Consider the following 12,919-nt stretch of genomic DNA (forward strand, 5'->3'; position numbering starts at 1 on the left):
TCACGAGTCCAGCAAGAAACAAACATATGAGGCAATTGTACCTGCAAAACTCTGCTCAGGTTTTGCTCCATTCCTACAAAATCCATCTGAGTTGCCAATTAAAATCAGACCAGAGATTATATCTAGGTCCGTTGGGATGTATGGGGAAAGTACCATATTTTGCATTTCCCTGATTTAGAGTTAGCTGACATTTTAACCTTTAAAGATTGCTTTGATCTTAAATTATTGTAAAAAGATTATATTATTCATGTGTTATGAAACATATTGGAGAGGTCAACAGAGAGAGAACTTGTGAAATTCTGGTACTTACGACTTTATTTTTGTGCAGCTTATTTCAGGAGTGAGGCTTCCATCCACTTGTCAAGTGCTGTTCAGAAGAGAGTCTCTTGTAACCGGGTTTTCTGGCATTAACATCTATACAGCTGTGCTCTGCAATGGAAGGTCTTCCCAAACAGTCATCTGAACTGGATGTAGATCTATGTAGCACTAAAATGGAGCTACAAAAAATGTTAATTGATGAGAGAATGAGATGTGAACATCACAGAACCAACTATCAAATCTTAAAGGCTGAACACACAAGGTATTGCCAGTAATTGCATGTGCTTGAAAACTGTATGAAACTGAAATGCTGTGAATTCTTGCAGAGGTGCACAGAGAAGATAACGTTTAGCATAAGCATTTCAATTTTCCCCCCACTTATGCCAAGGTGGTTCAGGTCTTGTGGAAAAACTTAAAAAAAACCAACTATTTTAGGGGTAAGAGACTCAAGTATTTGAAGTGACCAATAAAAGTATCTCATATTTTCATTAATACAGTGAAATTTAATGAGAGAAATAACAGCCATCCAAAATGTAAAGGACTTTGATCGGGTAAATGAGAAGCTGTTTCACTGCCAGGAGAGTCAGTCTTAATATAGAGGCAAAATAAGAAAACAGCTCATACATAGATTTTGCAAGTAGTTTCAAGATGCTAGTCAGTGTTATTAATAAAACAATTTTAACACTGAGTGAGAGAAAGTGACATCAAAATGTTGCAGAAATTTAAGAAAAGGCACAGCATTAAATATTTAAAGATTAAAAAAAATGTAAAGCTGAAACCTCTGCTGATTATGAAGCAGCAGAGAAATTTATGTGCTTATGAGATTGTTGCTGTTGAAAACCTTAACATTAGAACAAGTTTACGATACCGATTGTTTTTATATTTTACATAAAAATAGTAAAGTACAAATACAATGTACTGTAACCTTTTATTCAAAACACAGCACCATAGGTGGGGACTGAAGGTCTCCAATACTTGTTGTTCGACAACTGATTCAGGTGATTTCCCAGTGATGCTGAGCTGCTTTTGTGGCTCTGCACGCATTATTATTTCCATTATATTAATAGTTTATAATAATTGTTACTGTTAAGTATACGTGTGACATAAATTCAAAGTTAGAAAGTATGGTGTTCCCAAGGTATCTCATTATGTATTCCAAAATCTGAAACACTTCTGGTCCCAAGCATTTCAGATAAGGGGTAAACACGAGAAAATCTGCAGATGCTGGAAATTCAAGCAGCATTCCATTCCCATTCCGGTATGTCAATCCATGGCCTCCTCTACTGTCGAGATGAAGCCACGCTCAGGTTGGAGGAACAACACCTTATATTCCGTCTGGGTAGCCTCCAACCTGATGGCATGAACATTGATTTCTCTGGCTTCTGTTAATGCCCCTCCTCCCCTTCTTACCCATCCCTATTTATTTATTTATTTATTTATTCATTCATTCTCATTTTCTCTCTGTCCCTCTCACAATAACTCCTTGCCTGTTCCCCATCTTCCTCTGGTGCTCCCCTCCCCTTTTCTTTCTTCCAAGGCCTTCTGTCCCATGATACTCCCCCTTCTCCAGCCTTGTATCCCTTTTACCAATCAACTTTCCAGCTCTTGGCTTCATCCCTCCCCCTCCTGTCTTCTGTCATTTCGGGTCTCCCCCTCCCCCTCTCAAATCTCTTACTATCTCTTTTTTCCGTTAGTCCTGACGAAGGGTCTCAGCCCGAAACGTCAACTGTACTTCTTCCTATAGATGCTGCCTGGCCTGCTGCGTTCACCAGCATTTTGTGTGTGTTGCTCAGATAAGGGGTACTCAATCTGTAGTATCTCATTATTAATGGCCCAGGGTGCAAATGTCTCAACCCATTTGTAGCTTTCCTATAAAAGAACTTTCAAATGCATAAGAATTATGTCAGAAATTAACCTGTCAACTGAAAACAAAATCATGTTATAAAAAAGAAAACTATCGAATTTCAACCACTTTATAAACAGAAACATCCAAGAAAACACAGTTTCCATTTCTTGTGCTCCACATTTTAACACAATGTAATCCAAAATATAATCTAAAGAGTCACTTACCCCTACCACTGTCACTGCTGGTTCCCACTGCAGCCCCTCTGGTGTGAAATTAGAGGTAGCTGTGCATAGGAGCCTAGGTGACTGCGGAACAAATGCAGTCCCAAATCATTCTTCAAGGGCCTGTAACTAGATCGATGTAGATTGGGAACATCCTGACTAAATGGGAATGGGAGTTCAATAATGTTTTGTAATAACTGAATGCAAAGGTATAATCATGGGAAAACCTTGAGAAAAATGACTTTCCAATTGAAATATACCTACAAATCATTGGTCACCTGAACAAAAATGTGTAAAACTGCTTTTGCTGAAATGTTCACTGGCAGATAAGAAAGTGTGCATAATGATGATTTTACTATTCCAGCTTAACCATTCCTGTTTATTAAAATGTTCACATTAATGACTGAGTTATCTAAATAGCCTGATCTAATCTCTGCTGTTAGATCAGTGGGTGAATTTTGAGGGCTCTGGGTTAGATACTATTCTGTGCTATTGTGCAGCCTTTCTGGGACAATGCAGGACTTGTATCCCCCTCTTGAGTAAAGATAAAACGCCCAGCAAACTGAACCCTGGTCCTGGTGTTGCTGTCAGTCTCTTACTTTCATCAGTTTACCACCAAAACCATGTCATTCCCCCCACTACCCACTCCTCTGGCCCATTGTCAGCCCTCAGCCCTGCTGCTGCTATCGTGCCATTCTCCCTTTCAGTGCAGCTCCTCTGTCCCAGTGCTGCTCACTCACACCAGAGTGCATAAACACTACACCTCTAAAGCCTCCATCTCCCAGTTTATATCTCACACATGTGTACTTAGTTAGCAAGTAGTTATGGAACTTTTAGCTAAACATGATCATTGGAATGTGTTGCACGCCATCATGATTTCCCAGAATATTTTCACCTTTGGCTGGAAGAGTCTGAATTGTTTAAAAAGAACAAGTATGGGTGACCTACAAGACTTGCCAGTTATGCATGTTGTCTGTGATTAAAGAATTCGGAAGCATTTGCAGGAGAACTTGACCGATATTGCACACATCATGGAAATTGTTAGAATAATTAGTTCTTACCCCCACAGTGTGACTGGTACTGTATATGTTCCTGGCCTCCGATTCCCTATTTTTCCACAAGCTCCTCATCTCTAATTTCCACTTCTACTCCAACTTCCCCACCAACATTAATATGCCTGTTTCCAATCTTATTCACTCCTTTCCACTGCTGATATGGGTCAGACCATGTTTCTGATTGGAACTCATCTCCACCTAATTCAACATGGGGTAGTGTGCATTCCTGATCATATCAGCACAACCCCACCAAATGCTGGGCTCCAAAATCACCCAGACTGAGCCTGTGGCCTACTTCTTGGGTCTGGCTTGCAAGAGGAAGGGAAAACAGCATATTTTCATAGACAAAAATATAAGACATGGGTCATAACTGAAACTAGGCACAGAGGGCTATTGATTATTGGCTTACTGCACTGGAATTTCCAAGCAAATAGTTCTAAATTGCTCCTGGATGCAGAGCACTACTATGTGTATTTGTGGATTGTACTCCGAAACAATATGGCGTAGCAGGAAAATCAGAGGAATCTTATACTGTAACTCTGGCTGGACTAGTATGATATAGTTTTAGACACCGTGTAACAGCAAGAGTGGCTAGATATAGGAAGCAGAGCGGAAACATAGTTCAGTTGCCCAGATGAAAAGGGTGAGGAAATTTGGAGCTGCTTATAATATTAGACAAAGAACACCTTCAGGTTAAAAAAACAGGTCCTTTGTAATGAGCATACAGAGGAAATATTAGTAGAATAAATACTTCATTCTGATGGATTACAGAACTGTGAATTTCCTTTTGTATGTGGATTTGCAAGACTCATGTAAAAAATGGTTTGCTACTGCTGCAGGTTGCAGAATGAATATACAAAAGCCCAGAATGAGCTAAGACGAATGGAGACGGACAAACAAACCACTCACGAGAAATTCCAACTTCTTCTTGCCGAACTTCGTGGGGAATTATTAGATAAAACAAGAGAACAAGAGGAACTGAAAATGCAGGTGACGTTATAGTTCTCATCAAAAAAAATTCTAATCAACAATCTCAAAAATTTAAGATTGCAAAAGATCCCAAGGTGTTTCAAGAGAGCGTACTTAGACATAAATTGATGTCCAACCATGATAAGAGGTATAGAGCAAATTATCAAAAATTAGTACAGGGAGATGAATTTAATGGAGTGTCTTAAGGGGTGAAAGATAATCGTGACCCTGATTCTAGTACCACAGCCAAGGGAAACATCAAGGAAGTGATAGAAAGTTAAAGAAGGTCACAGTGGACACTTATGGAAATGGAAAGAGGCAGTCTCAATAAAGTTGTAGATGTGTTATCTGAAGCCCATGATAAAGTGAGAATTAACACCAAGAGTTGTGAGTGATAAAGATTAGTTTCAAACAGTTGCCTGGTGAGTGGTGGGGTCTGAAAGTTGATTGATTCAGGAAGAGTTTTCAGTTAGATGAGCATGAATATGGGAACCTGCACTTGCAGCAGCTCCTAGCACACACCTGGGCGTACTGGCTATTAATGCAAATAATTCATTTCACGGTATGTTTTGATGTAAATGTGATAAATAAATCTGAATTTAAAATAAAATTGAACTAATTTTTACAAATCAACTGTATTTTTCATTACTAGATGCTCGTGAAAACTGTGCATACAAGAAATTAAGTTATGCATTTACATCATGAGATAAGCCAGTGTGTCATAAGAAATACAAGATCATTTGCAGCCTTTTTCTTGTTTTGCTAGAAAATAACCTGTCAGGAAGCTCAGAGTCAACCAGATAGCAGTGAACCCTGTTGCCCTAAATGCTCCTGCGACCTGAATTACCTAGAGCAAGTAGCTCAAAGATCTGGAAAAATACCACCAGCGCTGTGTCCACAAAATCCTGCAAATTTATCAGTATGATTTGTGAAGCTGTGTTAACATCCTCTCCAAGACCAGCACTCAAAACATCAAGACTCTAGTTGTTCTCATTTGGACAATTTGAACCAATGATAGCGTGATCTAAGACAGAGTGGTAGGGCTTTGGCTCATTCAGGCTTCAGCGATAATAGGTCGAGGCGAGGAAAGTTACCTGTGAGGAATAGAAACAGGAAGTGTGTCTGTGAGGCCATTGTTCTGTACTGGGTGTCAGATGTGGAATGTCCGGGAGACTCCCAGCCTCCCAGACGGCCACACCTGTGCCAGGTGCATTGAGCTGTAGTTCCTTAGGGACCATGTTAGGGAACTGGAGCTGCAGCTCGATGAGCTGCATCTGTTCCGGAAGAGTGAGGAGGTGATAGAGAGGAGCTATAGGCAAGTAGTCACACTGGGGACTTGGGAGACAGATAAGTGCGTAACAGTCAGGAGAGGGAAGGGCAAGAGTCAGATACCAGAGAGTACCCTGATGGCTGTCCCCCTTAACAATCAGTACTCCTGTGTGAGTACTGTTGGGGGGGGGGGGAATGACCTACCTGGGGGAAGCAACAGTGGCCGTGCCTCTGGCACAGAGTCTGGCCCAGTGGCTCAGAAGGGTAGGGAAAGGAAGAGGATGGCAGCAGTGATAGGGGACTGTATAGTTAGGGGGTCAGACAGGCGATTCTGAGGACGCAGGAAAGAAACACAGATGGTAGTTTGCTTCCCAGGTGCCAGGGTCCAGGATGTTTCTGATCGCATCCACGATATCCTGAAGTGGGAAGGTGAACAGCCAGAGGTCGTAGTACATATTGGTACCAATGACATCGGTAGGAAAAGGGAAGAGGTCCTGAAAGCAGACTATAGGGAGTTAGGAAGGAAGTTGAGAAGCAGGACCACAAGGATAGTAATCTCAGGATTACTGCCTGTGCCACACAACAGTGAGTGTAGGAATAGAGTGAGGTGGAGGATAAATGTATGGCTGAGGGATTGGAGCAGGGGGCATGGATTCAGATTTCTGGATCATTGGGACCTCTTTTGGGGCAAGTGTGAACTGTACAAAAAGGATAAGTTGCACTTGAATCCGAAGGGGACCAACATCTTGGCAGGGAGGTTTGCTAATGCTATTGGGGAGAGTTTAAACTAGAATCGCTGGGAACCGAACTGAAGAGACGGAGGAAGGGCCGGTTGGCTCACAAATAGAGGAAGTTTGGAACCAGTGTGAGAAGGAGGATAGGCAGTTGATAGAGAAGGGATGGTTTGAGATGTATCTATTTTAACGCAAGAAGCATCATGAACAAAGCAGATGAGCTTAGAGCGTGGATCAGTATTTGTATTTATGATGTTGTGGCCATTACAGAGACTTGGATGGCTCAGGGGCAGGAATAGTTACTTAGAGTGCCAGGCTTTAGATGTTTCAGAAAGGACAGGGAGGGAGTCAAAAGAGGTGGGGGTGTGACACTGTTGATCAGAGATAGTGTCATGGCTGCAGAAAAGGAGGAAGTCATGGGGGGATTGTCTACGCAGTCTCTGTGGGTGGAAGCTAGGAACAGGAAGGGGTCAATAACTCTACTGGGTGTTTTTTTTTATAAAGACCACCCAATACTAACAGGGACATTGAGGAGCAGATAGGGAGACAGATTCTGGAAAGGTGTAATAATAACAGGGATATTGTGGTGGGAGATTTTAATTTCCCAAATATTGATTGGCATCTCCCTAGAGCAGGGAGTTTAGATGGGTGGAGTTTGTTAGGTGTGTTCAGGAAGGTTTCCTGACACAATATGTAGATAAGCCTACAAGAGGAGAGGCTCTACTTGGATAGGAACAGACAAGTTAGGAAAGTGTTTAATTGGAGTAAGGGGAGATATGAAGCTATCAGGCAGGAACTTTGAAGCTTAAATTGGGAACAGCTGTTCTCAGGGAAATGTACGGCAGAAATGTGGCAAATGTTTAAGGGACGCAAACACGAGGAAACCTGCAGATGCTGGAATTTCAAGCAACACACATAAAAGTTGCTGGTGAGCGAAGCAGGCTAGGCAGCATCTATAGGAAGAGGTACAGTCAATGTTTCGGGCCGAGACCCTTCGTCAGGACTAACAGAAAGAAGAGCTAGTAAGAGTTTAAGGGATATTTGCATGGTGTTCTGCATAGGTACGTTCCAATGAGACAGTGTAAGGATGGTAGGGTACTGGAACCGTGGTGTACAAAGGCTGTTGAAAATCTATTCAAGAAGAAAAGAAAAGCTTACGAAAGGTTCACAAAGATGGGTAATGATAGAGATCAAGAAGATTATAAGGCTAGCAGGAAGGAGCTTGAGAATGAAATTAGGAGAGCCAGAAGGGGCCATGAGAAGGCCTTGGCAAGCAGGATTAAAGAAAATCCCAAGGCATTCTATGAGTATGTGAAGAGCAAGAGGATAAGATGTGGAAGAAAATAGGACCAATCAAATGTGACAGTGGAAAAGTGAGTATGGAACCAGAGGAGATAGCAGAGGTACTTAATGAATACTTTGCTTCAGTATTCACGACGGAAAAGGATCTTGGTGATTGTAGGGATGATTTACAGGGGTTGAAAAGCTTGAGCATATAGATATTAAGAAAGAAGATGTGCTGGAACTTTTGGAAAGCATCAAGTTGGATAAGTCTCTGGGACTGGACGAGATGTACCCCAGGCTACTGTGGGAGGCGAGTGATGAAATTGCTGAGCCTCTGGCAATGATCTTTGCATCATCAATAGGGATGAGAGAGGTTCCAGAGGATTGGAGGGTTGCAGATGTTGTTCCCTTATTCAAGAAAGGGAATAGAGGTAGCCCAGGAAATTATAGACCAGTGAGTCTTACTTCAGTGGTTAGTAAGTTGATGGAGAAGATCCTGAGAGGCAGGATTTATGAACATTTGGAGAGGCATAATATGATTAGGAATAGTCAGCACGGCTTTGTCAAAGGCAGGTCGTGCATTACGAGCCTGATTGAATTTTTTGATGATGTGACTACCTCTGGCTGTCCATCCCATAGGATGATGATGGTTCCTTTCAGTCAGTTAGTGGGGTTTATACCCCACTCCTCAGAAAGGAACAGCATGTGCGTGAGTGGATTTTAGGTGAGTAGGGGGTTGCACAGGTCCAGACCCACCCTCTCGACATCCCATCCCGGATCCAGCCGCATAGTGGGGTCCAAGACGCCTGGGGGAAGTTCTGTTGCAGTGAATGGCCAGACCAAGCTTTGATGCAAGGGATGCCCTTCCCGCACTTCACGGCACGTGTTTACTAGATGGCCGTTGACCCTACGAGAGGGTTCATCCACCCTTTGACAGGTCTTGTTTTTCATCCTGCAGGGTGTCTAGCCACCCTCCTGACCAGGCAAGCCTGGTGGGGGAGCCGGTTTAGTCACCGACCACCCGACCGTGCGACGGGTAGTACTGGGTTACGTGGTACCAGTAGCACTCAGACCAGTGACCTGACAACAAGGATGTGACTAAACACATTGATGAAGGTAGAGCCGTAGATGTAGTGTATATGGATTTCAGCAAGGTATTTGATAAGGTACCCCATGCAAGGCTTATTGAGAAAGTAAGGAGGCATGGGATCCAAGGGGACATTGCTTTGTGGATCCAGAACTGGTTTGCCCACAAAGGCAAAGAGTGGTTGTAGACGGGTCATATCACAAGTCTCTTGGCAGTGTGGAGGATCAGAGGGATCTTGGGGTCCGAGTCCACAGAATACTCAAAGCTGCTGCGCAGGTTGACTGTGTGGTTAAGAAAGCATACGGTGCATTGGCCTTCATCAACCGTGGGATTGAATTTAGGAGCCGAGAGGTAATGTTGCAGCTGTATTGGACCCTGTTTAGACTCCACTTGGAGTACTGTGCTCAGTTCTGGTCGCCTCACTACAGGAAGGATGTGGAAACCGTAGAAAAGTTGCAGAGGCGATTTACAAGGATATTGCCCGGATTGGGGAGCATGCCTCATGAGAATAGGTTGAGTGAACTCGGCCTTTTCTCCTTGGAACGACGAAGGATGAGAGGTGACCTGATAGAGGTGTATAAGATAATAAGAGGCATTGATGTTGTGGATAGTCAGAGGCTTTTTCCCAGGGCTGAAATGGCTAAGATGAGAGGGCATAGTTTTAAGGTGCTTGGAAGTAGGTAGAGAGGAGATATCAGGGGTAAGTTTTTTATGCAGAGAGTGGTGAGTGTGTGGAATTGTCTGCCGGCGACAGTGGTAGAGGTGGATACGATAGGGTCTTTTAAGAGACTCCTGGATAGGTACATGGAGCTTAGAAAAATAGAGGGCTATTGGTAACCCTAGGTAATTTCTAAAGTAAGGGCATGTTCGGCACAACATTGTGGGTTGAAGGGCCTGTTTTGTGCTGTAGGTTTTCTATGTTTCTATGTTCTAACCAGCTGCCTTCAGACTCCTGAAACAGACACTCCATTCGAAGCACTGCCTTAGGAGGTGATTTCTGGGTGAACAGAGGGAAAAAAAATCAAGGATGCGCTCAAAAGTTCACACTGACTCCTCCAAACCTCTGGCCCATGAAAATCTCAAAGCTGGCAATGTTGAAGGAACATTCAGAATAGCATTGGATAGTGATCATACAGAACCCTCTGTAAGCAGTGGAACGAGTGTTACCACCTCACAAATAACCACCAACCATCCCATCAGCATCTGTCCCAACTCTGGAAGACTCTGCCATTCCCACATTGGGCTCATCAGCCACTTCAAAATACCGTATTGGGGCGTACTTAGCCACACAATGATTAGTATGAAATGAGCGGAGTGGCGGGTTAAGCACACACCCTACGGTGCACCTGTGCTGGTGGTGAGTGTAGAAGAAATGTTGCCAGTCTGTATTGACTGGGGTCTGCCAGTGAAGAAATCAAGGATCCAGTTGCATAGTGAGGCCCAGGCCTTGGAGCCTAGTGTTAAGTTTTGAGGGAATAATAGTGTTGAATCAATGAAGAGCATCCCAGTATACATTGTCCAGATGTTCCAGAGCTGAATAAAGAGCCATTGAAATGGTATCTGATGTCAAACTCGCAAACGTCGACTACCTCTTCCTAGAGATGCTGCTTGGCCTGCTGCGTTCCCCAGCAACTTTTATGTCTGATGTTGAACTATTGTGACGGTAGGCAAATTGGAGTGGTTCCAGGTAGGAGAGTAGACCTGCTTTAAACACTTCATTATGATGGATTCCTGTGCCAATGGAGACCTTGAGATAAGTTATCACTCACTTGGTGTTATTGATACATGCTTGAAGCAGGAACTTGAAGATGTCTGTAAACACTCCAGTCAGTTGATCAGCACGGGTATTCACCTTAGGCCAGGTACGCCATCTGGGGTGGGGGGGGGGGCAGTCACAGTGTCACCAGGGGTTATGGAGTTTTGTGAAGGTACCTCCATCTTCTGTCAGTCAAAGTGAGCATTAAAGGCATCGAGTTTATTTGGAAATGAAACCATGCTGGAAAAGATGCTGAAGGTACAGCAGATACTGGTTTGCTGAGTACCTTTAGTGTTTTGTGTGTGTTGCAATCATTTAGAAACATAGAAACACAGAAAACCTACAGCACAATACAGGTCCTTCAGCCCACAAAGCTGTGCCGAGCATGTACTTACTTTAGAAATTACTGAGGGTTACCCATAGCCCTCTATTTTTCTGAGCTCCATATATCTGTCCAGGAGTCTTCTTATAAGACCCTATTTTATCTGCCTCTACCACTGTTGCCTGCAGCCCATTCCACACTCTCACCACTTTCTGCGTAAACAAAACTTATAAAACTTATCTCTGACATCTCCTCTGTACCTACTTCCAAGCACCTTAAAACTGTGCCCTCTCGTGCTAGCCATTTCAGCCCTGGGAAAAAGCCTCTGACAATCCACACGATCAATGCCTCTCATCATCTTATACACCTCTGTCAGGTCACCTCTCATCCTCTGTTGCTCCAAGGAGAAAAGGCCAAGTTCTCTCAACCTATTCTCATAAGGCACGCTCCCCAATTCAAGCAACATCCTTGTAAATCTCCTCTGCACCTTTTCTATGTTTTCCACATCCTATAGTGAGGCGACCACAACTGAGCACAGTACTCCAAGTGGGATCTGAACAGATTCCTATATAGCTGCAACGTTACCTTTTGGGTCTTAAACTCAAATTTACTGACACATCCCTCCACTTCTCCATCCAGGTCATTTATAAAACTCACAAAGAATAGGGGTCCCAGAACAGATCCCTGAGGCACACCACTGGTCACCCACCTCCATGTAGAATGTGACCTATCTACAACCACTCTTTGCCTTCTGTGGGCAAGCCAGTTCTGGATCTACAAAGCAATGTCCCCTTGGATCCCATGCCTCCTTACTTTCTCAATAAGCCTTGCATGGGGTACCTTGTCAAATGCCTTGCTGAAATCCATATACACTACGTCTAATGCTCTACCATCATCAATGTGTTTTGTCACATCCTCAATAAATTCAAAATTTATTTTAAGATGGAAGATGACGATGGGATGATTGCTGTGTTTCCCTATGTTACACAGCTTAGTTACTTAATAAAATTGTCTTTGGGATATCTATAGACTCTGAAAGGTACTCTTTTTGTGGTAAACGTGAAAAGGGTAAATCTAGAACATCCAATGATCAAGGTGTAGAGTAGATTTTTTGGGTAGACTGCAAAATGTTTATAGTTAAATGTTTTAATGGAAATGCTCTTTATTCGTGGCCCTCAACCTTTTTCTATTCGTGGCCTACTTGTGACTTGCATTTAACTCTGTGGCCCTCACCCTCCATAGTCTCTCTTGGTTGCTAAGTTTTTTTGTACTAATTATTCTAATATGTAGTCAATATTTGTGTTTTAACAGATGGGTATTGTACATTAAATATAATGTCATATGTGTATATGAAAAATAAAACTATTTGAAAGCTCTGAATAGGATACTTTGTTTATAATTTATGTAATATTCTTCCAACCAGCAATGAAAAAGCACTTATTGTTACTTTGGGTATGTAGTGAGATCCTTGTGACTGATACATCTACTGCAGGAGTGGCCAACCTTTTGCATTCCATGCGTCAATTTTTTTCATGCATGAGTTCTATGTTAACATATCTTTACAAGAATTGAATGGGGGTTCAAGAGTTTTATGGCGTATCTGAACTCGTGATTGAAAAAATTGATGCACGGAATGTAAAAGGTTGGCCACCCCTGATTTAGTGAGCCTTTGAATATTGGATTGCCACTCGGTTAATCACTTCTTTTCACAACATCAAGACGATTACAAGCTTTTATATAACAAATGACAAGCTTAACTAAAGCCATGGTCAACTGGATAAGAGGTGGAAAATCCAATTTAAAATAAAAACTTTTCTTTCTCCCAGAGCTGTGGAAACTTATTTTGAATATCATGTTACCCAGAGATTTTACTTGCTGCTTTTGAATTTTACTTGAGCTGTTATATCTCTCTGCAGCACAATAAGATTGCATCAGAGTGTCCATAGACTGACTTACTACTTACTGAATAAGTAAGCCTGCTCACTGTATAATCAGAGATTTGGGGTAGATGTGGAATGGGGCTCAGTGGGCTGTTCTGCAGGGTGTGAATGATGATTT

The 12,919-nt window shown here is 42.6% G+C and overlaps 1 protein-coding gene across 4 annotated transcripts in view; it reads left to right on the plus strand.

Moving 5' to 3' along the window:
- The window catches only part of cep83 (centrosomal protein 83), a 65,249-nt gene that overhangs the window by 15,692 nt on the left and 36,638 nt on the right, over positions 1 to 12,919 (plus strand). For 3 of the 4 annotated variants that reach the window (XM_063072286.1, XM_063072288.1, XM_063072287.1), the window contains exons 2-3: positions 329 to 580; positions 4,280 to 4,430. In XM_063072286.1, coding sequence (XP_062928356.1) covers positions 435 to 580; positions 4,280 to 4,430 — 297 coding nt within the window. In that variant the 5' untranslated portion in view covers positions 329 to 434. Of the gene's footprint in view, positions 1 to 328; positions 581 to 4,279; positions 4,431 to 12,919 lie in introns of those variants that run through there. The other variant, XM_063072289.1, reaches the window with a different exon arrangement.

The sequence above is a fragment of the Mobula hypostoma genome, chromosome 20 (genome assembly GCF_963921235.1).
Source record: "Mobula hypostoma chromosome 20, sMobHyp1.1, whole genome shotgun sequence".
Lineage (NCBI taxonomy): Eukaryota > Metazoa > Chordata > Chondrichthyes > Myliobatiformes > Myliobatidae > Mobula > Mobula hypostoma.